General features: G+C 43.1%; 1 protein-coding gene across 3 annotated transcripts in view; it reads left to right on the forward strand.

Moving 5' to 3' along the window:
• LOC126475154 (inter-alpha-trypsin inhibitor heavy chain H4-like) overlaps positions 1-27,974 on the forward strand; it is a 121,410-nt gene that overhangs the window by 20,517 nt on the left and 72,919 nt on the right. For all 3 annotated transcript variants that reach the window (XM_050102774.1, XM_050102791.1, XM_050102783.1), the window contains exons 2-8: positions 1,122-1,288; positions 1,399-1,509; positions 3,169-3,307; positions 4,822-4,936; positions 8,424-8,584; positions 12,661-12,864; positions 17,334-17,487. In XM_050102774.1, the coding sequence (XP_049958731.1) occupies positions 1,122-1,288; positions 1,399-1,509; positions 3,169-3,307; positions 4,822-4,936; positions 8,424-8,584; positions 12,661-12,864; positions 17,334-17,487 (1,051 nt within the window). The remainder of the gene's footprint in view (positions 1-1,121; positions 1,289-1,398; positions 1,510-3,168; positions 3,308-4,821; positions 4,937-8,423; positions 8,585-12,660; positions 12,865-17,333; positions 17,488-27,974) is intronic.

Below are 27,974 nucleotides of genomic sequence, written 5' to 3' on the forward strand. Positions count from 1 at the left end.
ACTCAGTGAGGTTTTGACGTTGGCGTCTTTGTCGCCTTGAAGCTATTCTTGACTAACGACAACTCACCATGTCCAATCTCAGGTGTAATTAACGCTTAAAACCGTTACAGCGTGTATTTAAAGCGATACATAGAGCAAAACATTTGGTGAATGAGATATGGTGTTGCCACACAGTATTAGGAATCAAACAGCACATAAACAGAACGGGATCTGCGCCACATTGATTGTAACCGCGGCTTTCTGTCAAATACTCATTCAACGACATAGCCTAAGCGACCACAGAGCTCCAGTATAGTGTGGCACGTTGTAAATAAAGGAACGCGTTACCTTGTGTTGCAGAAGAGGCGAGTAGAGATGAGCTGTGTACGTTTGATGTAGTCACTTCGTTAATAGAAGCTCGTTGCTGCTTCCATGCATGGCTCAAATGGCTCTGAGCACTATGGGACTCAACATGTGAGGTCATCAGTCCCCTAGAACTTAGAACTACTTAAACCTAACTAACCTAAGGACATCACACACATCCATGCCCGAGGGAGGATTCGAACCTGCGACCGTAGCAGTCACGCGGTTCCGGGCTGAAGTGCCTAGAACCGCACGGCTTCCATGCATTGCTTACTCCCTCTCAGTATACGTCAAGCCAGCCACGCAGACCGTATCACACAGGAGGAAATCACGCACTCACTCCCAGGACAGCCCATACGGAATAGACTGAAGCAGAACGCCTTGTTTTCCTTACAACCTGCAAGGATGGTGTGACGTCGCCCTCGCTAGACGTTGGCCGATGCCGTACACACGTCAAAGGCCTCAGGCAGATAGACTCATATAGATGAAGCAGCCGTGGAAATGACGAAGTGGATGAGTGTTTCACAGATGTGACAGCAAAGACTGCTCGCGAGAGGAAGCTACATAAGAACAAAATAAATGGATGATGGTCAATTATAATGGATACCTTCAACAAGCCTACTGCGAAGACACGGGACAAGGTCAGGAAAAGGAAGACTTACTGAAAATTCTGATTTGGTTCCCACAAAACGGCCAGCGAGTCGCCTCCAAAGTCAGTGATATTTTAAATCATAACTTTTTTTTCTTGTTTATAACACTAGATTTACGCCTTGTTTCAGGCGTATCCACCACCAGACGTGTACAGCCTCCATGTGGTGAGCCACGTGCGGAACCGGTACGCCAGGACTGTGGTGACCAGCAGGGTGGCCAACACCGCCAACGTGTCCAGAGAAATCAGCTTCGACGCCGTCCTGCCGGAGACTGCCTTCGTATCGGGATTCGTCATGTGAGACCCTCTAGCAGCCTGCTATCAGTGCAACTTCTCTTATGTGTGGTGTCACGAATAACGCCAGTGACAGGGTGTGCACTACAAGGTGACGTGTTGTGTTGTTGCAGAGAGATGGACGGCAAGGCGTACGAGGCGTACGTGAAGGGGAAGGAGGAGGCGCGCGAGGAGTACCAGCAGGCCGTGCAGGCCGGGCTGGGCGCCGCGCACGTGCAGCTCAGGTAGCGGCCTCAGCGTGGTTACTGCCACCACGGAGTTAACGAATAATGTTGCACTAGTAGCCTAGTAAGTTTGGAAATACGGAGCATTTGTCGTAGGAATGTAGGCAGTAACGAACAGCTGTTACCGACTTTAACGCTCAAATTCAAAGTGTGTGGTGCTCGGCTAATATTACCGATATACTTACCAATGGTTATAACAGCAGCTCATTTCCGGGGCAGCAATCTGTACTTCTGCAGAACATACTCAAACTTCTGCGACATTGTTCGAGCTTCAGTGGATGGAATAGAGTGGCCATGAGTGGTTACATGGAAGTGCTGATCAGAAAAGCTACGAATGGCTCATGCTGTAGTTATTGACTTGGTTTTGGAAAGTTTTGTCTCTACGACCTATCGATGCACTGGGACCCAAATTAGTTAAAATGGAGTTGGAGAGAGGACTAGGTTTTCAGTAACGCTGGATAAGGGACCGGAAAGTGGTGTCACGCGCCTACAGGAGATGAATAGGGGTTTTGCTCATATTGGTCATGTAGAGGATATACAGGAGTGTGTGTGTGTGTGTGTGTGTGTGTGTGATTGTGGGGAGGGGGGGGGGCCCTTGGGGTGCGACTGTTCAACCTATACATCGGAGAAGCAATGACGGAAACACAAGAAAGACTGAAAAATGGGATTAAAATTCAGGGTGAAAGGATATCAATGATAAAATTCACTGATGACATTACTATCCTCAGTCAAAATGAAAAAGAATTACAGAACGTGTTGAACAGAATGAACAGTCTCATGACTATAAAATATGGACTCATTGTAGATCCAAAAAAAGGCGAAACAAATGAAGAGTAATAGAAATGAAATTAGCGACGAAATTAACATCAATATTGGGGACCACAAAGTAACGGAAATTTAGGAATTCTGCTACCTTGGAGGCAAATCAATGTATGACGAGCGAAGCAAGGAATAAACATAAAAAGCAGATTAGCAATGTCAATAAGGGCACTCCTGGCCAAGAGAAGTTTACATGCATCAAACATCGGCCTTAATCTGCGGAGGAAATTTCTGAGAATGTACGTTTGGAGCACATTATTTTTTGTTAGTGGATTATGTACTGTGGGAAAAAGAAAAAGAAGAGAGTTGAGGCGTTTGAGATGTGGTGCTACAGACGAATGTTGAACATTAACTGTAGAACAGCTTATGGGGACTTATAAGATCAGCAATAAGATTGTTTTCTCCAGAACTCGTGGATGAAGTAACGTATGGAAAACAATGACAAGGAGAAGAAACGGTGGTAGCACTTGTGGGGAATATCGGGGAAGGGACTTGTGGAAGTTAAAAGCTCTTGGGGGAAGTCAGAGGCTGGAGTATGTCCAGCAAATAACTGAGGACGTAGGCTGCTCCGAGCTAAAGCGGTTGGAGCACTTAAAGGTTAGACAGCAAGACTGCAGTAAGGCGGTCACAGTAAACTGGAAGTGTCTATGTCAGAAATTTGCCACATACAAGTAATTGGCTTTCTTGCAGTCAATGCGCTTAGTGTTTTCAGAGTTTGAAAAAGGACATTGATAGTGAGCTCTCTTCTTTTATCGTGTTACGCTAGATATCCATCAGCCCTTAGGCGACGATCAAGTGCTTAAAATACTGGTTTACAGATGCAACATTTCTACGTTTCAGCACCAGGGACTCAAACGTGGTATCTGTGTCGGTGAATGTAGAGGCGCAGAAGAAGGTGACCTTCAACCTGACGTACGAGGAGCTGCTGCAGAGGGAGCTGGGCGCCTACCACCTGCGCATCAACCTCAATCCCGGACAGGTACGTCAGCTCTACTCAGTAACTGCAGTTAGTTGTCATTCTCATTCTGCCACGGAACAGACAAGCCGCCTGGGTTAATGACTTGTGCATTATCTCAGTAGATAATTGTTGTTCTCAATTCCAAACTGCACCAGTGCTTAGACTTTGGAAGCACTGTGTGTTACACTAAAATGATACTGCAAGCTACAGGCCGAGTTAAATCTCATAACTGTTTTAAGGAAAGGAGGCAAGTGACCCTGGTGGTGGTGATAGATCCATATGACTGGAACATTGAGCTTAGGATCTTGGTGCTAATCAAGAGCAAATTATGTGCTAACATTGGAATTTGTCAACTCTCTTCGACATAAAAAATCAGACGTCTATATTAACCTGATTCACTTGAGACAAATTTGGAGTCATAGGTATAATGCTTACGAAGGAAGGGAAACCATTTTCAGTTAGACGACTGAAGCTGTGTCTCAAGGTCTCCCAGCTAACAATGATACCAAAAACAGAAGTGCCGCGCCGGGTAGCCGCGCGGTCTCAGGCACCTTGTCACGGTCCGCGCGGCTCCCACCGTCGGAGGTTCGAGTCCTCCCTCGGGCATGGGTGTGTGTGTCCTTAGCGTAAGTTCGTTTAAGTTGGATTAAGTAGTGCGTAAGCTTAGGGACTGACGACCTCAGCAATTTGGTCCCATAAGACCTTACCACAAATTTCCAATTTCCAAAAGTAGAAGTCATTGCCATACACTAATGCTTGAGCCTTTAAGGCCAGTCCTGTACAAGGTAGGAGTTACTTTTTTCCGACCTGTTATGAAGTTAAAAACTTGTGTATCGCAAGGATGGCTGTTATGATTTATAATGTCGTCTCCGTTTGTCTTTATTTAGGATGAATGTTTTACCATTTACGTGTTCAGTAACATGTGGCTAATAGAGATTACTGTGACTGACATTTTAATTTATGCACTTCAAATTTTCGACAGGGAATGTGCAGTCCAGTTTCTTTGTAAATAACTGTAAGGGATAATAGAAGAAATGAAGTGTGGAACGTGATGTGACGTTGCCTCGATGCGTAAACGCTTTCATGGAATATTTAAAGTTATCTCTGAACTGTAGTCCGTATGAGATTTCAGGCCTGATCAGCGTCGGCATCATACACCCTACCTTAACAGTTGAAGTTTCAATAGCGCCATCACACCAATGATAATTTGTTCAACAGCTAGGATGACAGTTGTCTGTAGTAGACTTTACTGCCGCACAGGTGATTACAGTGTTTCCAAACTGCCGTTCTTTGACGTCCACTTTGTCCTGAAAACATGTGCAAGACGAAATTGTGTTGCATACATGTATTTAGTATGAAAGATGCGTTGTGAATTCCTGTTGTACAAATTTTGCTTGAAATGTGTGGAATCAAAATCGAGGATCTGATTATACTCAACATTACCAGTTATTGTCACTAACGTATTGAACTTAATTTAAGTTAGGTGCATGAATATTTTCATAGAACTTTGTTTACCCAGTGACATTTTGACACAGATCGTGAACGACTTATCTGTGGAGGTGCACATCAACGAGACGAGTGACATCACCCTCCTCGAAGTCCCCAGTCTGCAGCAAAGCAACGAGGTCTTAGACGAAGAGAAGAACTCTAGTAAGTACACCACTGCTATCAACTTCTGGCGTTTCATTTGTAATTTTTTTCTGTGCACTGAGGAAGGCAGATGACATACTTTAAGGTAAAATCACCTGATTCACACCTCCATTCCCCACTTACATTTAGAATTTTGTGTGGTATTTTGGTACTGTGTATAATAGTTTAAAGAAATACACACTGACAACCGGTATGATTTATACTGTTTGATAAAAACTTGGTTGCTTAGCTGCAGCACACGGGAGAAAGACACTGGCGAGCCAAAACATTATGATCACGTTCTTAATAGCTTGTTGGACCAGCAGCGATTCTGTATGGCACGGATTCGACATATCCTTGGTAGACTTCCGCAGGTATGTGGTACCAGATGTCTACGCACATGCCAGGCAATTCACGAAAATTGTGGGCCGTTGATATGTAGGGCGCAGCTGGCACACGATAGCGTCTCAGATGCGAATTCAGATCAGGCGAATTTGGTGGCCAGACATCAACGTGAGGTCACTGTCACGACCCTCAAATCACTGTAACCAGATTCTGGATCTGTGACACAGACAGTTATGCTGCGAGAAGATGCTATCACCGACGGGAAGGACACCACGGATGATGCAGGTGATCCATGATAATCTTCAAGGAGTCCACACCTGTCTTGGTGCCTTCGACTGCCATCACATGTCCCATGGAAATTCGGGTCAACGGACCCATAGGGTCACCCTGACATCACCATCGACCTGATGCAACAAGAAACGTGGTTCATCCGACCAGGCGACCCGTTTCTATTGATCGACTGTACAATATCGATGATACCGTGACCATTGCAGTCGTAATGGACGACGTCGCTGGACGAGAGAACACGTAGGGGTCATTACTGCGAAGCCTCATCTCGAACAATGTGCGGTGAAGTGTGGTCGGAGGCGGTTGTGCCTGCACCAGCATGGTACTCTGTGACTACATGTGCCGTAGATCGCTGCGTATCTCGCTTTGCATACTGGGCAATTCTCCGACTTCCAAAGGTTCGTAATGACGCTTGGACTTCTAACACCTTGTTGCCTACTCCTGAATTTACCGTCCTACAACTACTTTCCACAGATGCTCACGATAGTAGCACGCGAACAGCCAACGAACTTCACTGTTTGTGATGTTTTGGTTCGCAGGATCGGGGCTATTACAGTCTGCTCTTCTTGAAAGTCGTTTATGACAATGGACTTCTCCGTTTGTCGCCAGAATCGTCACTATAGTAATTCCCGATTCTTATCTACTTCCTCATAAAAATTCCTTACTAAATCGTGGGCCCACAACGACACCAGACAGCAGACGGCATTTCTATCGCCTGATCAAGGTTATTTATTTCTGTAGAGGCAGCGAAGTGTTTGCAATTACGGATATGATGAGTATTAGCAAACATACCGAGGTCCAACTGACCTGAATCTTAAAACCACTGGGCTTTGCAAATAAAAATGCCAGATGGTCCTGAAGGCTAAAAGGTTCCAGTGTCGTTGTAGCTTCAGTTCACGATGTTTTTTTTTTCCTATTGTACCACTCAGTGACCTAAATTAATAAAAATGTTTCCATAGAGAATGTTGTATATGAGCGTTACCTACCTGAGAGCCAAATATGTCAGAAATTCATATAAACTGTACTGGCTCGGTAAGTATCTGTTATAAAATGGTAACATTAATTGATGATTGCTAAATTTAGTTTTTCTATGGTACTGAGATTTATTTTGTAAGAAACTGTGCGTCTTTCGCTGCACAATCACCTCTTCCATGAAACTGAGTTTTATTTTGATCTGATGATGGCTTTGGCCAAAATAGGTAATAAGAAATGTGCTAGGAACCATCGCCGATATCTATAACTATTGCTTATCCTATGTGGTCTGTAATAAGAGTTCCTCCCCCCCCCCTCCCCCACCCATCCCTTTCCTCTCCCCGTAGCTCAGAAACTCGGCAGTACTACACTGACGGAAAAAAAATCGCAGCACCAAAAATAAATTAATTTAGAATATTTAAATTTCGGGAATACATTTGTCTAGTAACATATTTACATTATTAACATTGCAAGATCATTGGTTAATGAAACCGCGAGATAAGCCATTGAAAATATGAAATGCTGGTATGTCGACAACCGGTGTAGCGGCCAGAATGTGGAATGCAAGGATACAAACGTACACCCATTGTGTTTTACGTACGTTGGATGGAGTTCCATGCCTGCTACACTCGATCGGTCAATACAGGGACGGTTAATACCGTTTGTGGCTGATGCTGGAGTTGTCGTCCGGAGATGTCCCATAAGTACTCGAACAGGCGAAGGCAACATGTCATCACTCTACAGAGCATGTTGGCTTAACACAGTTGAATGTGGGCGATCTCTGTCCTACTGAAAAACACCCCTGGATGACTTTTTATAAATGGCAGCACAACAGATCGAATCACTAAATTGACGTAGAAGTTTGCAGTCAGGGCGCGTAGGATAACCGACGAGAGCTTCATCTGTCATACGAAATCGCACTCCAGACCATTTCCTCAGGTGTACCTGGTCCAGAGTATCTAGCACACGGACAAGTTGGTTGCAGGTCCCAAAAGACCTGCTAACCAACGCACGGCCATCACTGGTACCGAGGCAGAACCAGTCTTCACCAGAAAATAAAACATACCTCCACCCTGCCCTCCAAGGAGCTCTCGCTTGATAATAGCGAAGTCGCAGATGTTGGTGGTTTCTGGAGTACACGCTAGAGCTGACTTTGGAGTAAGCGATGTGTAATAGTTCATTGTGTCGCTGTGATGCCAACTGCTGCTTAAATTGCTGCTGCAGATGCAGTACGATGCGCCAGAGCCACGTGGCTGTCCGTAGTTCGCACTTTGTGCTACCATAATTTCTCGTGACCACCGTTATCAGTGAGTATATTCCTGCCAAGTCATTCTGCAATATCGCAGGAAGAACATCCAGCTCCTCGTAGCCGTATTTACACGATCACGTTGAAACGTGTTGATAAAGAGTCTTTTTCGTCCTATGGCATTCTTGACTAACATCAACTTACGACGTCCAGTCTCACCCTTGAACATGATTTGCAGCCTCATAGAGAGGCTACTAGTGACACTCTTAGGTGACCGCCTCAAAATTTGTACAGACATAATCTTTCAGATGCAGAAACTCGCCCACTAACTTTCGTTTATGTCAAGCAACTGCTTCTTGGTACTGCGATCTTTTTTTCCGTCAGTGTATGTGGCAAATCCTCCCATTCATGCATTCACTCATCTCATCGATCAGTAGCATTCATTACTTGGATTCTTCGACCGCTATTTCAACATAGCGCTATCATCTAAATACACACATTGTATTTATCTTAATCATCTACCTTACTGTAAATCATGTCGTGGATAACTGTATGGTGCCTACTTGCAGTTTCTTACAGTAATGAGGATTGAAGTAGTGAATAAAGAACCATTTAATAGTATGCCGTAACGCTTAGTACATACGATTCTTCACGCAGCTAACCCTCTGGCGCACATGGAGAGGCCTTCGCTGACGACAGCCGAGGTGCGGTGGTCTCCCAGCAGGGAGGAGCAGGCGTCGCTGAGGGCGGAGGGCGTGCAGGGACAGCTGCTGGTGCGCTACGACGTCGACCACGCAGCCAGCCCCAACCAGATACTCGTGAGTCACCCCTCTCGTCGTTCATCAACAATTTCTGGCAGCTCATCGTCCTTAACTTAGATACCAATATTAACAGTTAATGCGAACCACCACAGCCGCAATGATACACATTTTTTGTATTACGACCAGTTTCGTTCGTTAGAACATCATCATGATGCCGAGTTGTCTTGTGTAACATTAGAGGAAGAAACTGCATATGACGATCATGCACTGACGGAAAAAATCGCAACAGCAAAAAATAATTAATCCAGAGTGATGAAATTTCGGGAATACTTTTGTCTAAGTAACGTATTTAAATGTTTGACACTGAAAGATCACAGGTTAATGTATGCACGAGATAAGTCACTGCTAATGTGAAATGCTGGTACATTAATAACCTGTGTAACTGCCAGAATGCTGAATGCAAGCATGCAAATGTGCATGTATTGTGTTGTACAGATCCGCATGTCATTTTGTGGCATGAAGTTCTGTGCCTGTTGCATTTGGTAGGTCAATACAGGAAAGGTTAGTGCTGTTTGTGGACGACGCTGGAGCTGTCGTCCGATGATGCACCATGTGCTCGACTGGAGGCAGATCTAGTGAGCCAGCAGGCCAAGAAAACGTGTCAACGCTCTTAGAGCTTGCTGGGTTGCAACAGCGACACGTGGGCGACCGTTATCTTACTGGGATACACCCCCTGAAGTGGCATTCATGAATGGCAGCACATAACATCGAACCTGCAGCCTGACGTACAAATTTGCTGTCAGGGTGCGTGGGATAACCACGAGAGTGCTCCTGCTGTCCTACGAAATCTCACCCCAGACGATAACCCCAGGTGCAGAGCCAGTGAGTCTAGCAGGAAGACAGGTTGGTTGCAGGCCCTTAACTGGCCTCCTCCTAACCTACACACGGCCATCACAGCCACCGAGGCAGAACCAGCTTTCATAAGAATACACAACAGACGTCCGCCCTGCCCTCTAACTAGCTCTCGCTTGACACTATTGATGTCACAAATGGCAGTGGTCTGGGGAATACAATCTATCTGGCATGTGGTTCAGAGCTGTCCTTGAAGTAATCGAATAGTTCGTGGTGTCACCGTGGTGCCAAATGCTCCTCAGATTGCTGCTGCAGATGCAGTACGATGCGCCAGACCCATACGCCGTACTTGATTGTCTGCGTTCCTGGTAGTGCCTTGTCGACATCTGGAGTCCGGTCTCTTTGCGAATGTACATTCTCATGACAGTCGCAGTGGCTTCATTTTTGGCAAGTCTTTCTGCAATATTGCAAAAGGAACATTCATCTTCAGGTAGCTTTATTACCCGACCGTATTCAAACTCAGTGAGGTGTTGATAACAGTACCTTTTCCGCCTTAAAGACGTTCTTGAGTAACGCCATCTCGCTACATCCACTCTCAAAGGTAACAAACGCCTACTGCCATCACAGCGTATGCTTAAAGCAAACATGATTTGTAGCCTTATAGTCGCATACTAAAGCGATTCTTATGCTACTAACACGAAAATGGAATAGACATCATGTTTCAGATGTAGAAACACGCCTAAATCTTTCGTTTATGTCGTCAGTGTATAAACATTCTGTCGAGAGCCTGGTAGAGACATGGGGTGCTGTGTCTCGTGCACTTACTGCTCGCCCTACTTCCGCCAAGCGGTCGGCAGAATGTTTATATGACAGTCATCTCCAGATTTTTCCTCTACTGTTACACGAGACACCTAGACGTCTTAAATCAAGATACGATGAGAACGCGGCATCATAATAATCTAACGAACGAGACCCGCCGTAGCACAATGAATGTGTATCAATGTAGTTGTTGTGTTTCTCGTAAGTCATACACGTTGACGTCAATCAGCTGTGGAGTTCGAATTGATTATGATTATTTTAAGAACGTTTAAACTCATACAAAATTAGTGGAATGAATCTCATCAGTGAAAGATGAAATACAAAGAATGGTAGAGCAGTGCACAGTAAAACGTGGTCCAAACATCATTTCAGTAGGCCCAACATCACTTTACGACATAGAGCTCCTGGCGGTTGAGATCCAGTCATGCACGGTGACCTCTGTAGGTAAACCACCTAACTTGGGCTTCATGGAGCCACTTGAACTGCGTAACTTACACTCACAGTCAGTTGGTGACTTTAACTGCCACAGTACACCACGGGGCTAAAAGGAAACATATAAAACTGGAGAAGAAGTGGAAGACTGGATTAACAAATGGGGCTGGTGTTAATCAGTGACCTGAAGATGTCACCATCCTTCAGCAGTGCCAGATGGCTTCGTGGATATAACTCAGATAACACTTTTGTCAGTAAACATCTTGCACAGCAAGTAAGTAAGAATGTTTGCAAGTCAGTGAAGCAGATGCAACATCGACCTATTATTTCTTCCCATGAAGCAGGTGTGAAACAAGAGATTGTCTACTTCAAGAAGCACTATGGGAGAATTTCACACAGTAACTTGAGATGAAAGTCCGAAAACTCGGTCCATATCCGGAGATGTATGACGATTATATCAAATAAGTTCAAGTTGGCTCACAAGTATATCCCCTTGTGGGTTGGGTGTCCCCAGTCACCACACAGAGGGCCCACCGCGCATCAGGAAGACATGTGCTCAAAACGCAAGCACCAAAAGCACCTCATGGGTGGTGGGATGTATGGCTTCACGTCACACTGATAAGATATAACCTTGTTCTTCCTGGAAGGGTATCTTTCTCAGACAGAATAAATATGCCGGTATTGGTGCCATTGTCTGTATGACTTTTCTGCGCACCTCAAATAAAATGAACGCCCCTTCGTTTCAGATTGACCTGCAGTTCCTGATCAGTTTAAAGGAAGATATTGCTATGAAAGATAACTGGATCATATTCAAAGAGTGGTGGGGTATGATGGACACAGATATCGCCAAGACGACCACAAGCACGAAAGCTACAAACTGGGTGGCAAGTTTTGGTCAAAAGGGAAACCACCTTATTGAGAGACTCCGCTTCGATATGCCGAAAATGAAGGTCTCTTTCTTGCCGACAGCAAACAAGTGGTGAACTGCGTGTCCTCAAATCCATTTCAAGGATTCAAAATGGTTCAAATGGCTCTGAGCACTATGGGACTTAACTACTGTGGTCATCAGTCCCCTAGAACTTAGAACTACTTAAACCTAACTAAGCTAAGGACATCACACACATCCATTCCCGACGCAGGATTCGAACCTGCGACCGTAGCGGTCACGCGGTTCCAAACTGTAGCGCCTAGAACCGCACGGCCACTCCGGCTGGCGGGGGTATGCTTTCAATCAACCACATTCGGTGTCCTCTGTTGGTGAAGAAAGTTGTAGTTCGCATAGACATGAGGCGCGTTGGCAGTGTCGCAGTACGGACATAGAACAGTTCGAGGAAAAAATGGCGGAAGGAAAAGAAGGGCGATAGGATGTCTGAAAGCTAGATACGGGCCGAGAGAGAGCGTGGTGCTAGGACTTCCAGCAACAGGTTGGCGAGGAACGTGGGACAACGGCGCCACAGCACCTTGAGAGCTGACAAAAAGGGCTATCGCTTTGTCAGGGACATGATACAAGCCTAAACCGCCCCTGCACCGCGGGAGAGTGAGGATCTCGTACTGATTCTTGAACAGCAATCGCTTCGAACACGTGGACGTGGTCCCTGACCGAGTAAAATTTCGAACATATTGCACGCTGCAATGCAGCATCCCTCTTCAAATCTTGATTTCCATGGGAGTTGGGATGATATTTGTGCATCCGCACTGAAACAAACGTTGAGGAGGCGTGCCCCTCTTCTTTCATAAACGTAGATATCTGAGTGGCATCTGTTGTGCGGACATGTCCGACGGAACAGACACCAGTCAGATATGTACGTTTCTCTTTCACAACGTCGGAGGACCTTTCCCCTGTAGCATGACACTGCCTACTCTGTTGTAGATTGCTTCATTCCTAACGGCACTCAGTTGGTTACTTTTATCTTCGCTCTCCTTTCGCTGTGGCCACCAGATCTTTTTCGTTTGGATAACGTTGCTTTTCCAGGCTATTACTTAATACTGCCATGTCGTTGTGCCGCAGTTGTAATATTTCCTCTGAGCAGGTGACTGATGACGGCTACTTCGTGCACTTCTACTCGCCGGCGGACCTCCCGCCGCTGCCCAAGTACGTCGTGTTCGTGCTGGATGTGAGTGGCTCGATGGGTGGCCGCAAGATAGAGCAGCTGAGGCAGGCTATGGTCTCCATCCTGGACGAGCTGCGCCCGCGAGACAACTTCACGCTCATCACGTTCTCCTCTGAATCGCAGGTAAGGATGAACATACGTTTACGTGTGGCCAAAAGCATCGGAGACCTCATATATCGCGGGAATTATGTGTTTGTCCCTTAATACTAATTTATTTTCTCACAAGGATGGTGCCTTATGCATATAGGCAGTGACAAAAGTTTTTACGATGTTAATAATATAATTATGTGTAAAGTACGCTGAATGTGTTCGATAAACTGAATAATTCTGCTTTATCAAAAATAGAAAAGAAACGTAACGAGACGTATCTCTGAAAAACCTTTGACAGGACAAGATTTTAAACATGGCTGCAACAGGACAACTAGTGGCAACTGCTGAAACACGGTGTTAATATGGCACTGCGTTAAGCTGTGCTGACAAAAGAGGAATCAAGGCTTAGACTCTGTAAAATAACTTACATAGAATGTTTGAGTATCGTATTCAATGCTAACATAAACGTAACCTGTTATTTACTTAAATCTAGGGCCTCCGTCTTCACTGAAATTGTCTTACGATTATTACTTAAAATTGTACATAACAATTTATAAATTTGATGATTAATAACATAATGATGTTTAACGTAGGCATTTATTCAAAAAGAAACTCTATAATTTAAACTATTACCTCAAAAGAAAGCATTCTATCTTCTATGCTATTCATATAATATCAGAATCCTACCACGTTGTCTATTGCTACTTTTTGGAGAAACTTTTTTGTTAGGAATTTATTTACAGATTTTCCATGTTTTGTAACTAAATTTAAAAATTTTCATAAGTTAGGAAAGGAAATTTCTGGCAGTTCCACGTGTACACGTTTTCTGTCCAATTCATAGTCCATTTGTTGTTGAGTTATGTTCGAGACCTTTTTGAATTAAAATTAAGATAGACAGATTTTTCTTCCAACACCAATCTGTAGCTATTTTATTATGACAAAGTAAATTTATATTCTTACTTTGTGCTGTTTTAGTGCGATACTATTAACCAAACAAGCAAAAATTAATTGTAATATGGTACTCATTTTTCCTCAGTTTTGACAAATCACTGACTTCAGTAGAATATAAATTTTCATTCGTGTCTAACTAAAACCTGTCCTCGTAGCAGAGGTATCCAACACATAGTTTAGAGGTGTCCAGTTCGAGTACTGGTGATGGTAGAAATTTTTACGACCAGTACTTCTAAGACAAGGGGAGGAGGAATTGTTTTTAAAGTGATCACCAGCTTTTGTGTCAGTAGATTAAATTCTAAACTTTCAGCAGTGCCTCATGGAGTGACGACAAGTGACACTGTAGATGCTGATCCATCAGTCGGACGGTGGCATTAGGCGCTGCTGTCGCCTTGGTGCTATTCGAGGGGAGTAGACTGTGTGCGGGCACCAGGTCTCACTGCTCCATAGCGACACAAACCCAACAGCAAACTGTACACGCACTCATCGAAGTCATCCACACGACAAACATACACACTTGAGATGCCGTAACAGATCGGAGGAAGCAATGGAAAACCATATGCAAAGACTTAAAAATGTGAGACTGACGTATCTGGTCGACGCTAATTTTCTGAGTGATTGACTGACTTCGAAGAACCAAATAGTTTACATCTTACAATGGTTTCTCGCAATGAATTTATTACATGAAATATTCAGTTTTTCATGCGTAAAACTTGAGAAAACTCGAGCTTTCAATCCCTTCATCTATCCCCATTGTCATTACGATGGAATAAGTAAAAATCTCGAGTTCGTACTTAAATTAGACACTGAAGGACAATTGCAAGTATTTCCTTGTTTTCATTCTGATCTCCTGTGAAGATTTTAGGATACTGGTTTATGAGCTCTCCGATTAGTGAAGACTGCTTTCCCTTTTTAGGCGGTTAACTTTTTAATGTAACATAGCGACTAGTTGATACAACAGGCCGACAACTATGCGAAGACCGTCAATGTGCTCGTAACTGCAAATCTTCCAATTAGGATAACGATTTTGTTATCAAACTTCAAAATTCTTTTGTATAATTTTATGCCATAATCGTTAGACAGCACCGCTGAAAACGAACGCCTTGTGTTTTAAGTACGGAATAATCATAGTTTACGTTCATATCAATACTTAAAACATTACTTCAACAAACATTCTACATAAGGTATTTTACAGAGTGCAAGCTTTGACACTTATTTTCTCAGTATTATTCAATGCAGTGGCACATTAACTGTATGCTCCATGAGATGTTACTAGCTGTTCCGTCTACGTGCTTTTTATTTTATTTCACTTTATTTTATTTTTTAGTAAGGCAAAGTTGGGCGATTGTGAGCGGTTGACAATCACACACATCCAGTACTGGCAGTTTGCGATAAAAATAACTTCTGAATACTGCTGCCCTCTTCTGATTCCTGAAGGTAACAAACAGAAACAAGAATACAGGCGCCATCTGAATAGTGGAATGCGTGAGACAAATGAAAAATGCCACTTTCCTCTTATTTTCGGCAGACAGAAAAGAAGAAAGTAGGCTTACAATTATTACTGATTTACTTTTATCTGCCCGCATCTCGTGGTCGTGCGGTAGCGTTCTCGCTTCCCACGCCCGGGTTCCCGGGTTCGATTCCCGGCGGGGTCAGGGATTTTCTCTGCCTCGTGAAGGCTGGGTGTTGTGTGTCCTTAGGTTAGTTAGGTTTAAGTAGTTCTAAGTTCTAGGGGACTGATGACCACAGATGTTAAGTCCCATAGTGCTCAGAGCCATTTTTTTACTTTTATCTGAGTATATTCTCAGAGCTTGAAATTCATTGTATCATTGCTTGGATTTGCTCTCTAAATATAACAGCAAAGCATACAGATTCTAATCGCGTTTGTATCTAATGGCAAACTGTAGTAATGGTGCGCTGAATGAGAATAGGTGCGCGCCACCGTGGAAAAGAATCTGATAACGAAGAAAAAGGTAATGAATGACAAGAAACAACAGACTTGAAGAAGAACAGTGGGGAAACTATACATGGCTGCCTAACCATCAGCCTGAAAAGAAGAAAAGGAAAAACATAAGTAAGAAGAAAACACCAGAGTCATTGAAGATAATAACGATAAACTGTTTAATGATGCATTGAAGTCGCGCTACGCGTTGTAAAGAACCTATTGCTGCGTGCTGCATCTGTGGAGAAGTAGGTAAAGTCAAAAAGTTGTAGTACAGCTGTATTGGATTCTCTGATTGCAATCAGGCTGCCCATACTGGAGAAGTTACTCGAAGACTATATTTGTAATGACTGCTTACCCAAAAAATGAACATTCTAAAAATTTTTGAAGTGTGGGAATGACTGTCACTACATATAGTATGTAACTTTCTAAATATATTTCAATATTCTTATTTCCTCACAGAAACAGGCAGAAAATTTAATGGCGATTATTTTCACGCACATATATATAACTTAAGGTTCCTTGCTCAAGTGCACAATACCCAGGCACTAAGTGTAATTACCGCATAAAATGGGGAATCGTTCGTAACTGCATCTTCATAGTATTTGCGGTTAAGCTTTATTGCACTGTTTTTAGTATAATGACAGTATGGAAACTACAGAGTCACACATTAGGGCACTTATTATGAAGCTGGCAAAATTGGTGTGCTGGCGACAGCTTGCGCCAGCACATTTCCCACAGTCCATGTTTCACTACCATGCATAGTACTGCGCTCCAAACGTATATTCTCAGAAATTTCCTCCTCGTGGCCTTTGTGTGATTCTTCTGCTGATCATCCTACGATGCTAATTGCCATTTCTGGCTGTTGCTGTTCTCCAACCAATGGTGCAGGATGACAGAATTTTGCAGGCAGGCAATTACTTGTTCACGGGTGGCAGGCGCAGCTGGAAGGGCTTACAACATGTTTGGTGCACAGTACGGCCATCCTCCCTCCAATGGCCTGACATGGGCGACCGGAATCTTGACCACGAGTACGCTGTCCTCGCATTCCCACGCAGTCGATCATCGATTTACTGTCACATCAGACCGCTACACAAATCTTGACAATTTGCCATTCTACCAGTTGACGAATCGGAGAGCTACAAGAGGTCCTTTTCAAAGTCTGTCATGGTGCCATAACGTTGTCTTTCACGAGCAGGCGGCATCTGCATGTCCTTCACAGTTATTAGTCAATATCTGACACTGTTCACGCCTCTTATATGGTCTCTCAGGCTCGGTAACACCACTAATCACGAACAAAAATATTGCACTCGGCGGCTGTTCTGCCTCTCACAGTCAATTGCAATTCTAATCAGTTATTTATTTGCAAATGGTTTGTACGAAGCAATATTGATATCCGACCATGTCTTCTGGATACTTCACTTTTTTTTTAGGAAGTGTAAAAATATACATCTTGCTCACAGTTGCACAAAGAATACAGTCAGTTAATTTGTGATTTTTGGTAGCTTCATCTCTCCTGTTCGACACCTTTGTTCTGTATGTTCACGGCAATGGTCTGAAAATGTGTGAGTCGGGTTTACACAAGGGAATACATTCGCTTTGCCAACAGGTGTGGCGGCCAGATGCCGACGTGGAGGTCCCCACCTCCTCGTCTGACCAGCACGTGTCCGGCGCAGGCAACAACACGGCCGCTGTGGTCGCCGCGACCCCTGAAAACGTCGTGCTCGCTAAGGACTACGTCACATCTCTGAAGGCTGGGGGAGGTGAGCTGTGCACCCTGAGAATACTTCGAGTTCCTTGTCAGATTCTGACATTAACTTCAGCGCAGTGTTTGTACAGTCTCGGAAAATCATTCGGAGGTTTGTAGTGACCACCTAGTATATATCGTACTGAATAGGGACTGATACTGCTCAAATGTTACAAGAACCAACATGACGCACATTGTCGCACAGATGACAAAATGGCAGATATCGAAATAGACGACAGAGGGATAGAGAAACAATTAAAATCGCTCAAAAGAGGAAAGGCCGCTGGACCTGATGGGATACCAGTTCGAGTTTACACAGAGTACGCGAAGGAACTTGCCCCCCTTCTTGCAGCGGTGTACCGTAGGTCTCTAGAAGAGCGTAGCGCTCCAAAGGATTGAAAAAGGGCACAGGTCATCACCATTTTCAAGAAGGAACGTCGGACAGATGTGCAGAACTATAGACCTATAACTCTAACGTCGATCAGTTGTAGAATTTTGTAACACGTATTATGTTCGAGTATAATGACTTTTCTGGAGACTATAAATCTACTCTGTAGGAATCAGCATGGGTTTCGAAAAAGACGGTCGTGTGAAACCCAGCTCGCCTTATTCGTCCACGAGACTCAGAGGGCCATAGACACGGGTTCACAGGTAGATGCCGTGTTTCTTGACTTCCGCAAGGCGTTCGATACAGTTCCCCACAGTCGTTTAATGAACAAAGTAAAAGCATATGGACTATCAGACCAATTGTATGATTGGATTGAAGAGTTCCTACATAACAGAACGCAGCATGTCATTCTCAATGGAGGGAAGTCCTCCTAAGTAAGAGTGATTTCAGGTGTGCCGCATGGGAGTGTCATAGGACCGTTGCTATTCACAATATACATAAATGACCTTGTGGATGACATCGGAAGTTCACTGAGGCTTTTTGCGGATGATGCTGTGCTATATCGAGAGGTTGTAACACTGGAAAATTGTACTGAAATGCAAGAGGATCTGCAGCGAATTGACGCATGGTGCAGGGAACGGCAATTGAATCTCAATGTAGAAAAGTGTAATGTCCTGCGAATACATAGAAAGAATGATCCCTTATCATTTAGCTACAATATAGCAGGTCAGCAACTGGAAGCAGTTAATTCCATAAATTATCTGGGAGTATGCATTAGGAGTGATTTAAAATGGAATGATCATATGAAGTTGATCGTCGGTAAAGCTGATGCCAGACTGAGATTCATTGGAAGAATCCTAAGGAAATGCAATCCGAAAACAAAGGAGCTAGGTTACAATACGCTTGTTCGCCCACTGCTTGAATACTGCTCAGCAGTGTGGGATCCGTACCAGATGGGGTTGATAGAAGAGATAGAGAAGATCCAAAGGAGAGCAGCGCGCTTCGTTACAGGATCATTTAGTAATCGCGAAAGCGTTACGGAGATGATAGATAAACTCCAGTGGAAGACTCTGCAGGAGAGACGCTCAGTAGCTCGGTACGGTCTTTTGTTGAAGTTTCGAGAACATACCTTCACCGAGGAGTCAAGCAGTATATTGCTCCCTCCTACGTATATCTCGCGAAGAGACCATGAGGATAAAATCAGAGAGATTGGAGCCCACACAGAGGCCTACCGACAGTCCTTCTTTCCACGAACAATACGAGACTGGAATAGAAGGGAGAACCGACAGAGGTGCTCAAGGTACCGTCCACCACACACCGTCAGGTGGCTTGCGGAGTATGGATGTAGATGTAGATGTAGAATTACGTTGTTCTGCGTCTGATTGGTAAGAGAGCGACAGTAATTCACCGTGAGTTACTGTCGCTCTCTTATCCAAGAGCAGAGGAAGAGCTTAAGTCAACGAGTTATGTTTTTTCTTGTAACCCTGGTGCAGTGTCAGTCCCCATTCAATATATACCCACTCGGTGGTCACTACCTGCCTTCGGAGGCTGCTTCGGGATTGTATAAACGCTAGTTAATTACTAACTAGATATGGACTGTCACTGAAAGAAAAGATGCTGAATGTTGACACGTTGCAGCATCTCCACTACTGACTTGCTACCTACTGGAAAGCATTATTTCGTCGATGCTCCTTCTTCTCTGTGATTATTAGACTGTTCTGAAAAATGTTAGCCCCCAGTCCTGTCCCTTCTCTCTCATCCTGTGTTTTCCGGTTGCTATATGACCCCGGTTTAATTAAGGCAATCAGACTATATATATATATATATATATATATATATATATATATATATATATATATATATATATATATATACTAAGATGGTATCTGTTCTTTCGGCCATGTCCGAAAGAACAAATACCATCTTAGTTTATATATAGTTAAGGCTCACCGGCCACTTGACCATTTTCTTCTTCTGTGCGAATGCACAAACAGTGCTCGAACTCTTACGGGAATCGGTAACGCGCCGCGAGTAATGAGTATAATGGGCGGGGGCACTACGAATGTAGTGCGGGACAATACGTTGAGAATGTGGGTTTCGCGGGAGGCGTGGCAGAGATAAATCCCTGCAGCCGCCCTGCCCTCTATGTCCTCGGTGGCTCAGATGGATGCCGGCACGGTAGCTCAGCGTGTTCGGTCAGAGGGCTAGCTGCCCTCTGTAATAAAACACTGAGTTAGTCGATCAACAACGAACTTAAATGGGTGTCTTAGGCGTCCGCCCCGAGCAGATGCAACGAACAAAAGAAAAAAAAAAATGGATAGATCGTCTGCCATGTAAGCAGGAGATCCCGGGTTCGAGTCCCGGTCGGGGCACACGTTTTCATCCGTCCCCGTTGACGTACGTCAACGCCTGTAAGCAGCTAAGCGTGTTCATTTCATTGTAATTTCAATCATTTTTTATTTATTTATTTTGGTGGTAGAGTTCACATACAGGTAAAAACACGAAAGTTAACAAAAAAAATTTGTGGTTATATCTTATGGGACCAATCTGCTTAGGTCATCGGTCCCTAAGCTTACACACTACTTAATCTAACTTAAACTGACTTACGGTATGGACAACACAAACACTCATGCCTGAGGGAGGACTCGAACCTCCGTCGGCAGGAGCCACGCAGTTATTTATCAATTTAAATAATCATGAGCAATATTAATTCAGATGATCAGCTGAAGTGGAATCTCTGTGTTATATAATTTAGACCAAGTCAAGCAAGTAATAAAGTGACTATTTATTTGACAAGCATGTAGTCTAAAGCCCAACAGTGAAGTTATTACTCACACTCTTCACCATTATTTCGATAAAACCTTCACTATGGGCAAGTATTTTGAATTATTACCAAATGATGTTTATAGAAAGTAGTTTACTGTTCATCTTGATTTAAAGAGTACAATTAAACCCGAGAGATTTAGTGTACGTAACATAAGCTAACATTTCTTATTAATGACGCGCTTATGTTATTCGTAATTATTTCACTTACTCTGAATCGCCTTGTTACCTCGGTATAATTTCCTACCACAATCTCTTCACCAGCGGTACGTTTCCCCACCTTACTCATCGTTTGAATTACTCTCACATGTCATATTAATTACTGCTCAGTGCTATCATACAACTCCGTGCTCGACTCTAACACCTAATTCAAGACTCCAGAAATCTATCTTCAGATAACTCAAACTGACTGACTGAAAAGTAAATGCAGGCATCTTTGAAGGGAAAAATCGTTTAAAGAGTACTGTCCTACAGTATCCGACTTTGTACCATAGAAGTTGGCAGTCTCGGTTATTCTTTCTTTGACAGGCGGTTACCTTCCTTTATTTTATTCATCAGTCTTCTGAATGCTTTCATGTCCCCCCCCCCCCCCCCCAAATTCCAAATTCCCCTACCGTGTCATCCTCTTCATCTCAGAACAGCGATTACAACCCACGACCTCAATTATACGCTGGATGTATCCTAACCTCTGCATACAGTTTTTAACCTCTACAGCTCCCTTTAGTAGGATGGAAGTAGTACCATCCTGTCCCTTCTTATTATCTGCGCTTACCGTACATTGCTTTGCTCGCCGAGTCTGCGAAGAACCTCTTCATTCCTTACCTTGTAAGTCCAGTTAATTTTCTGCATTCTTTGTCGCTGCACATCTCAGATGCTTCTCTTCTATTCCAGTTTTCCCGCAGTACATGTTTCACTACCATACAATGCTGTGATCCAGAAAAAAATTCTCAGAAATTTGTCTTCCAATTAAGGCCGATGGTTGATTCTAGTACACTTCTGTTGGCCATGAATGCTCTTTTTCTGTGGCTAGTCCTCCTGGCTCCGTCCATCGGTCGTATTACTCATCTCTCCATATACCTCACCCTATTTTTCTCAGAATTTCGAACACCTTGAAACATTTGATATTGCTGAACGTTTTTTACAGGTCGACAAATCCTGTGAACGTGTCTTGATTTTTCTTTAGTCTTGCTTCCATTGTCAACTGCAACGCCAGAGTTGCCGCTCTGGCGCCGATTCCGTTTCTAAAGCCAAAATGATAGTCATACAACACATCAGCATTTTTCTTTTACATTCTTCTGCGTATTATTCTTGTCAGCAACTGGGATGCATGAGCTGTTATCATGACTGTGCAATAAATCTCTCACTTGTTGCTTCTTGCAGTCTTCGGAATCGTGTGGATGATGCTTTTCCGAAAGCCAGATGGTATATCGCCAGGCTTATACATTCTATACACCAACAGGAGTAATCCTTTTGTTGCCACTTTCCTCAATGATTTTAGAAATTCTGATGGAATATTATCTATCCCCTGTGTCTTATTCAATCTAAGTGTTCCAAAGCTCATTTAAATTCTGATTCTAATACTGGATCCCCTAACTCTTCCACATCGACTCCTGTTTCTTCTTCTGTCAAGGCATCAGACATGTCTTCGCCCTCATGGATGTCTCCAGAGTAATCTTTCCACCTATACGCACTCTCCTCTGCGTTTAATAGCGGAATTCTCATTGCACCCTTGGTATTAATGTCACCGAAGGATGTTTTGCGTTTTCTATATGCTGAGTTAGTCCTTCCGACAGTTACCTCTTTTTCTAATTCTTCACATTTTCCATGCAACCATTTCGCCCTAGTTTTCCTGCATTGCCAATTTATTCCATTCCTGTGACTTGTATTTTTGTATTCCTTAATTTCCCTGAAAATTGTTTACATTTCTTCTTTCGTCGATCAGCTGTAGTGTTTCTTGTATTACTCATGGTTTCTTCGCAGTTATCTTCTTTGTATCTACGTTTTTCTTTCCAACGTCCGTGATTGCCCCTTTTGGAGATGTCCATTCGTCTTCGGCTGAACTGCTCACTGAACTATTCCTTACTGCAGTATCTGAAGCCTTGGAGAACTTCAAGAATAACTCTTAATTCCTTAATTCGTCTGTATTCCACTTCTTTGCGTATTGATTCTTTCTGACTAATATCTTAAACTTCAGCCTACTCTTCATCACTACTAAACTGTGATTCGAATCTCTATCTGGTTTCGAAATCTGTCTGACCATGATGTCATCTAACTGAAATCTTTCCATATCTCCCGGCCTTTCCCAAATATACCTCCTTCTCTTCTGATTCTATACTCAGTTTCTATTTGGAATAGGAGGAGTGTCTTACATTTATGTGAGTACGTGGGTTGGGTGTTGTTGCAAATATTGCAGGTAGTTGGATTCTCGGTGAGTTTTGCATAACTGTCTGTTTGGTGTTTCGAATTTGAAGTATCCAGTACAATGATGCTGTAACATCCTGCACCTCTCGTTTTTTTGGCACTTATCCCTCGTGTGACGCCCACTGTTTTCATGATTTGGCACATTTTAATTTTAACTCTGTGGCCTGATGGGCTTTCTGTCGTCAGGTAACCAAAGGGAAGGAAGTAGTGTGCGCAATTTCTCTATGAGTAGTGGCAATTTTGTTTTGTGTGTTATTAAATGTTAACTGTTTGTATGTATCATATTTCCTGAGCAAAGACCGGGAACCATTCCAGGATTTATCTAAACGAGGTGAGATACCGTCTAAGGACCATTGGCTGTTGTACCAGACCAAGGATCACAATCCTCTCGTGTGTGTGTTTCGGAGTCTGGCGCACTACTAAATAGGCTACACGTTTTAAAGTAATTTGACTTTTATTTTGATCTCCTTTGCTCCTCGTCTAGCTCTTCATTTCGTTCAGCAAAATTTCTTCTTTTCATATCTTTCACTAGTGTGTCGTCCTGCTTTGCTTTCTTCTTAGAGAGTGCCGCATCGTTATCACAGTTCTACTTTGTTCCTGTAGTCTTGTTCTTGCACACTGCTTGATAACGAAAAAAAGACTGGGAATAAATCCAAAATCAGTAAGGCAAATATTAATAAATTACGTAGCTATCTCTCTGGCGTTAAATCTTCGCCAGCAGGGTTGAAAACAGGAACTTTGCAAACATTAACAAAATAACGGCCTCCTGCCGTAATCTTCGCTAGCTTGAGACAAGGCAATTAATGTTTCCCTTTGCTAGAGTATTCCTAATAAAGAGCCACGAAAGTTACCTTCTTTTCCAAGTCTCCCTATACTGGGTGGTTAGACGCAGTCTGAAAAGCTTGTAAGGGTGTTACAGGGTAGGCTGTGATAGGAAGTAATTCTTAAGAAAAAATTCGATACGTTGCTGCGTGTCCGAGTTAATTAGTATTGAAGTTACCCAATCCTACCGTTGGGTGCGCAAATTCAAGCGGCTCGCCAGACACACTCCGTGTCAGTTGTTCTCATAGCGAGGATGACAGCGCACGAGGCTGTTCAGCCTTTGGCTCTGGTTCGATCGTTACTACCATCCGAAGTCTAATTTTTGTATCGCTCTCATTTCCGGTTTTAGAAAACCGAACGAAGCACACCATCTCTGGCGGGCCGCTTGAATTTGCGCTCCCAACGGCATGATTAACTAACTTCAATAATAATTAACTCGGAACGGAGCAAAGTATTCGAATATTTTTTTCTTAACGATTACTTCTCAGCGCAGCCTATCGTGTAACTGCCTCACGGCTTTTGAATCTGTTCTGACCACCCTGTATAACAACAATAAGTTAATAAAAAGCTCTTAAAGGCTGCTTTCTTATACCCACGTCACTTTGGTAGGTGGCTTGTATATCAAGTGCGCCAATAAACCTGAGTATCTTATGTAGTTGATTGTAAGGGGTAATTTAAAATTAGTATGACTATTACAATAGATACCAATAAATCTATAAGAACTCGAGAGTTTTTAAAAGGATGTTAGAAACACTTTTACAAACTTTATAGATGGTGCTGTATATGACTCAACTTGGTCACACGAACAACATGCTACTCTTTCAACGTTTTGTGCCGTTAAACGTGGCCAACCGGTAATTTTTTCTTTGTACAAACATGCTGTATCTTCAAACTGCTGAAGCCATCTGTGAATATTGTTGATATTTGGATATTTTTGATTTCATCGCTGACAAAATCTTCTCTGTGTTCATGACAAAACGGTGTTTGTTAACTTCTAACAAATAAAATGGCTGATGCACAGAATCAGTCATTTCATGTATGACAGGAGATATCTCACTTATGCATCAACATGCAAGCACCAGATTTCCCGCGCTTGGGCGACAACGATGGAAATTTTGAATTTCGTTCACATCCTCTGCTTTTGTTATCGATATATCGCCATGCGTTAAATAGTTGGATTACCCTCTATTACGTGTAGTAAAATTTGGAAAGGGTTTCTTTAGCGTGTGATATACTTCCGCTTGAGATTACGTGAAATATTGCGTGACGAGGTGACTGGTGGTACAGCTCGCGCAAAATAACTTGGCGCCGGCGCAGAAACGCAGTCTCGTTGGCGAGTCCGAGCCGCTGTTCCGGATGGCCGGCGTCTCCAGTTCAATTGACTGTCGCCTGCCGATCCGTTCGCTTCCACCTTCCTCGTTGCGATCTCTCTGCAACATGGCATTGGTCCACAGTCTACACTTACTTAAAAATCCGGGCTCCAGTTGGTCGTATGACTGGACTCGAACAGCGCTTCACGGATTCCTTTCCTGTGCCAGTGCCCTCATCTCATAGTAGCCCTAGCACCCACGGTCCTCAATGTTTTGCTCGATATATTCTGCTTTCCTCTCTAAAATTATGAAGGGAGCAGGGGTAAAATATAAGGAGCGAAAGGCTGTTTGCAACTAACAGAAACCAGTCAGCAGTTACAAGGTTCGAGGGGTATGAAAGGGAAGCAGTGGTTAAGAAGGGAGTGGGAGAGGGTTATAGCCTATCCCCGATACAATTCAACCTGTACATTGAGCAAGTGGTAAAGGAAATCAAACGAATATTTGGGGTAGGAATAAGAGTTGAGGGAGAAGAAATAAAAACCCTCACGTTTGCGATGACATTGACTTATAAGAGCTTTTGAACGAAATCAGCAGACACTTGAAAGGAGGATGTAAGATGAATAACAATAAAAGCAAAACAAGGATAATGGAATGTAGTCGAATTAAATCAAGAGATGCTGAGGGATTGGAGTAGGAAGCGAGATACTTGAAACAGTAGATGAGTTTTACTCTTTTGGCAGGAAAATAACTGGTGATGGCTGAAGCAAAGATGATTTTTAAAGTGTAGACTGGCAAAAGCAAGAAAAGTGTTTCTCAAGATAAGAAATTTGTTAACATAGAGAATAGGAAGTCTTTCTTGAACGTATTTTTTGAGGTTTAGCCATGTATGGAAGCGAAACATGAACGACAAACAGTGTAGACAAAAAGGGCATAGAATGTTTTGAAATGTAATGTTACAAAGCAATGCTAAGTTTTAGGCAGGTAGATCATGTAACTAATAAGGAGGCACTGAACAGAATTCTGAAGACAAGTTTGTAGCACAACTTTACCAAAAGAAGGGATCGGTTGATAGGACACATTCTGAGACATCAGGGGACCACCAGTTTGTTAATTGAGGGAAACCAAGAGATGAGTACACTATGTAGATTCAGAAAGATGTAGATTGCAGTAGTTATTCGCAGATGAAGAGGCTTGGACAGGATAGAGTAGCATTCTGATGAATTCTTCTCGGGTTATCAGCCGAGTGGTTACGACGCCACCACTCGGCTGATAATCCGAGAAGAATTCATCAGTGGAATACGCCGAGAAAGACTGAAATCGCATACACACACATTCCAATTTCCGTATTCCCCTACAGCGTTTACCCTCTACAGGGTCGTCAAGTACCATATAACTTCTTCCTTGACGTCATAACGCATGTACCGTCCAGTCGCTTCTTCTTGTCAAACTTTGCACGAGTTTCTCTGGTCACTGATTGTGCGGAGAACCTTTTTAGTCTTTATCAGTTCATCTGATTTTCAACATCCTTCCACAGTGAATGATGTTTCTTTGTGTTGTTGTACTTTACTCCTCGGTGCTGCGACGTGGCCTGGGTGGTTGCGTAAACTTCTCTTATCGCTTTATATTTTCAGGTTTGGGGTAAAATCATAAAAATAAGAAAGAGTGCTTATGCTTATGTGTCCTTGTTGTTTATTAGTTACTTTCCTATGCAAAGTGCCCAATATTTTAGAAACACCGACCCGCAATTAAGTAAATTGAAGTTCACAAATAACACTGAAATTTGCCGGGATCCGAGCCAGTGATTGTACACACTCTCGTTCTATTGGCTACGGGAATAGAAGTCTCTGATCGAATGCTATGACGTTAATGAGTCTTCGAAATTAAATGAAAGGGTTCCTACGCTATCACTGATATTTATGTTTAAAAAACGTATCCCCTTTTTCCCTATGAACAGTAAAATTAACTTTCACTGTAAGTGTCGAATTGTTCTCAATCTCTTATTTCATACGTGAATACATGGCTAGTCAACGTCATGAGCACGAAAAATTATCATCTCAGGCTCATATGTCGACGAATAATTTCCACGAAAGAATAAACCGAGTCCCTTTCAGATACATATTTTACACTCTGAAAATAATATATGCTTACAAGAGCGATAAGATACGCAAGACAGACAAGAATGTCAAGTGACACGAAGACACAAGATTCTTATAAGTTATGGCCTATGTACTACTAGTACAGAGCTTGTATAAGAACATAGCGTATTATCTGTTTTTAAACGAACATTATGCTTATTACTCTTAATATTAATTTGGCACTTTTTTGTACAAACTCCCCAAGTATTAATTTTTTTAAGGACAAAAATATTTTTCTATTTTACCTATACATCTGCATCTCCATGGATACTCTGAAATTCACACTTAAGTACCTTGGAGAGGGATCATCGAACCACTTTCACAATAATTCTCTGTTATTCCACTCTCGAACAGCCCGAGGAAAAACGAACACCTATATCCTCAGTGCGAGCTCTGATTTCCCTTATTTTGTTATGATGATCGTTTCTCCCTATGTAGGTCTGCGTCAACAAAATATTTTCACATTCGGAGGAGAAAGCTGTGATTGAAATTCCGTGAGAAGATCCCGCCGCAACGAGAAACGCCTTTGCTTTAATGATGTACACCCCAAATCCTGTATCATGTCCGTCACACTCTCTCCCCTATTTCTTGACAGTACAAAACG

Source organism: Schistocerca serialis, chromosome 1, assembly GCF_023864345.2.
Source record: "Schistocerca serialis cubense isolate TAMUIC-IGC-003099 chromosome 1, iqSchSeri2.2, whole genome shotgun sequence".
Lineage (NCBI taxonomy): Eukaryota > Metazoa > Arthropoda > Insecta > Orthoptera > Acrididae > Schistocerca > Schistocerca serialis.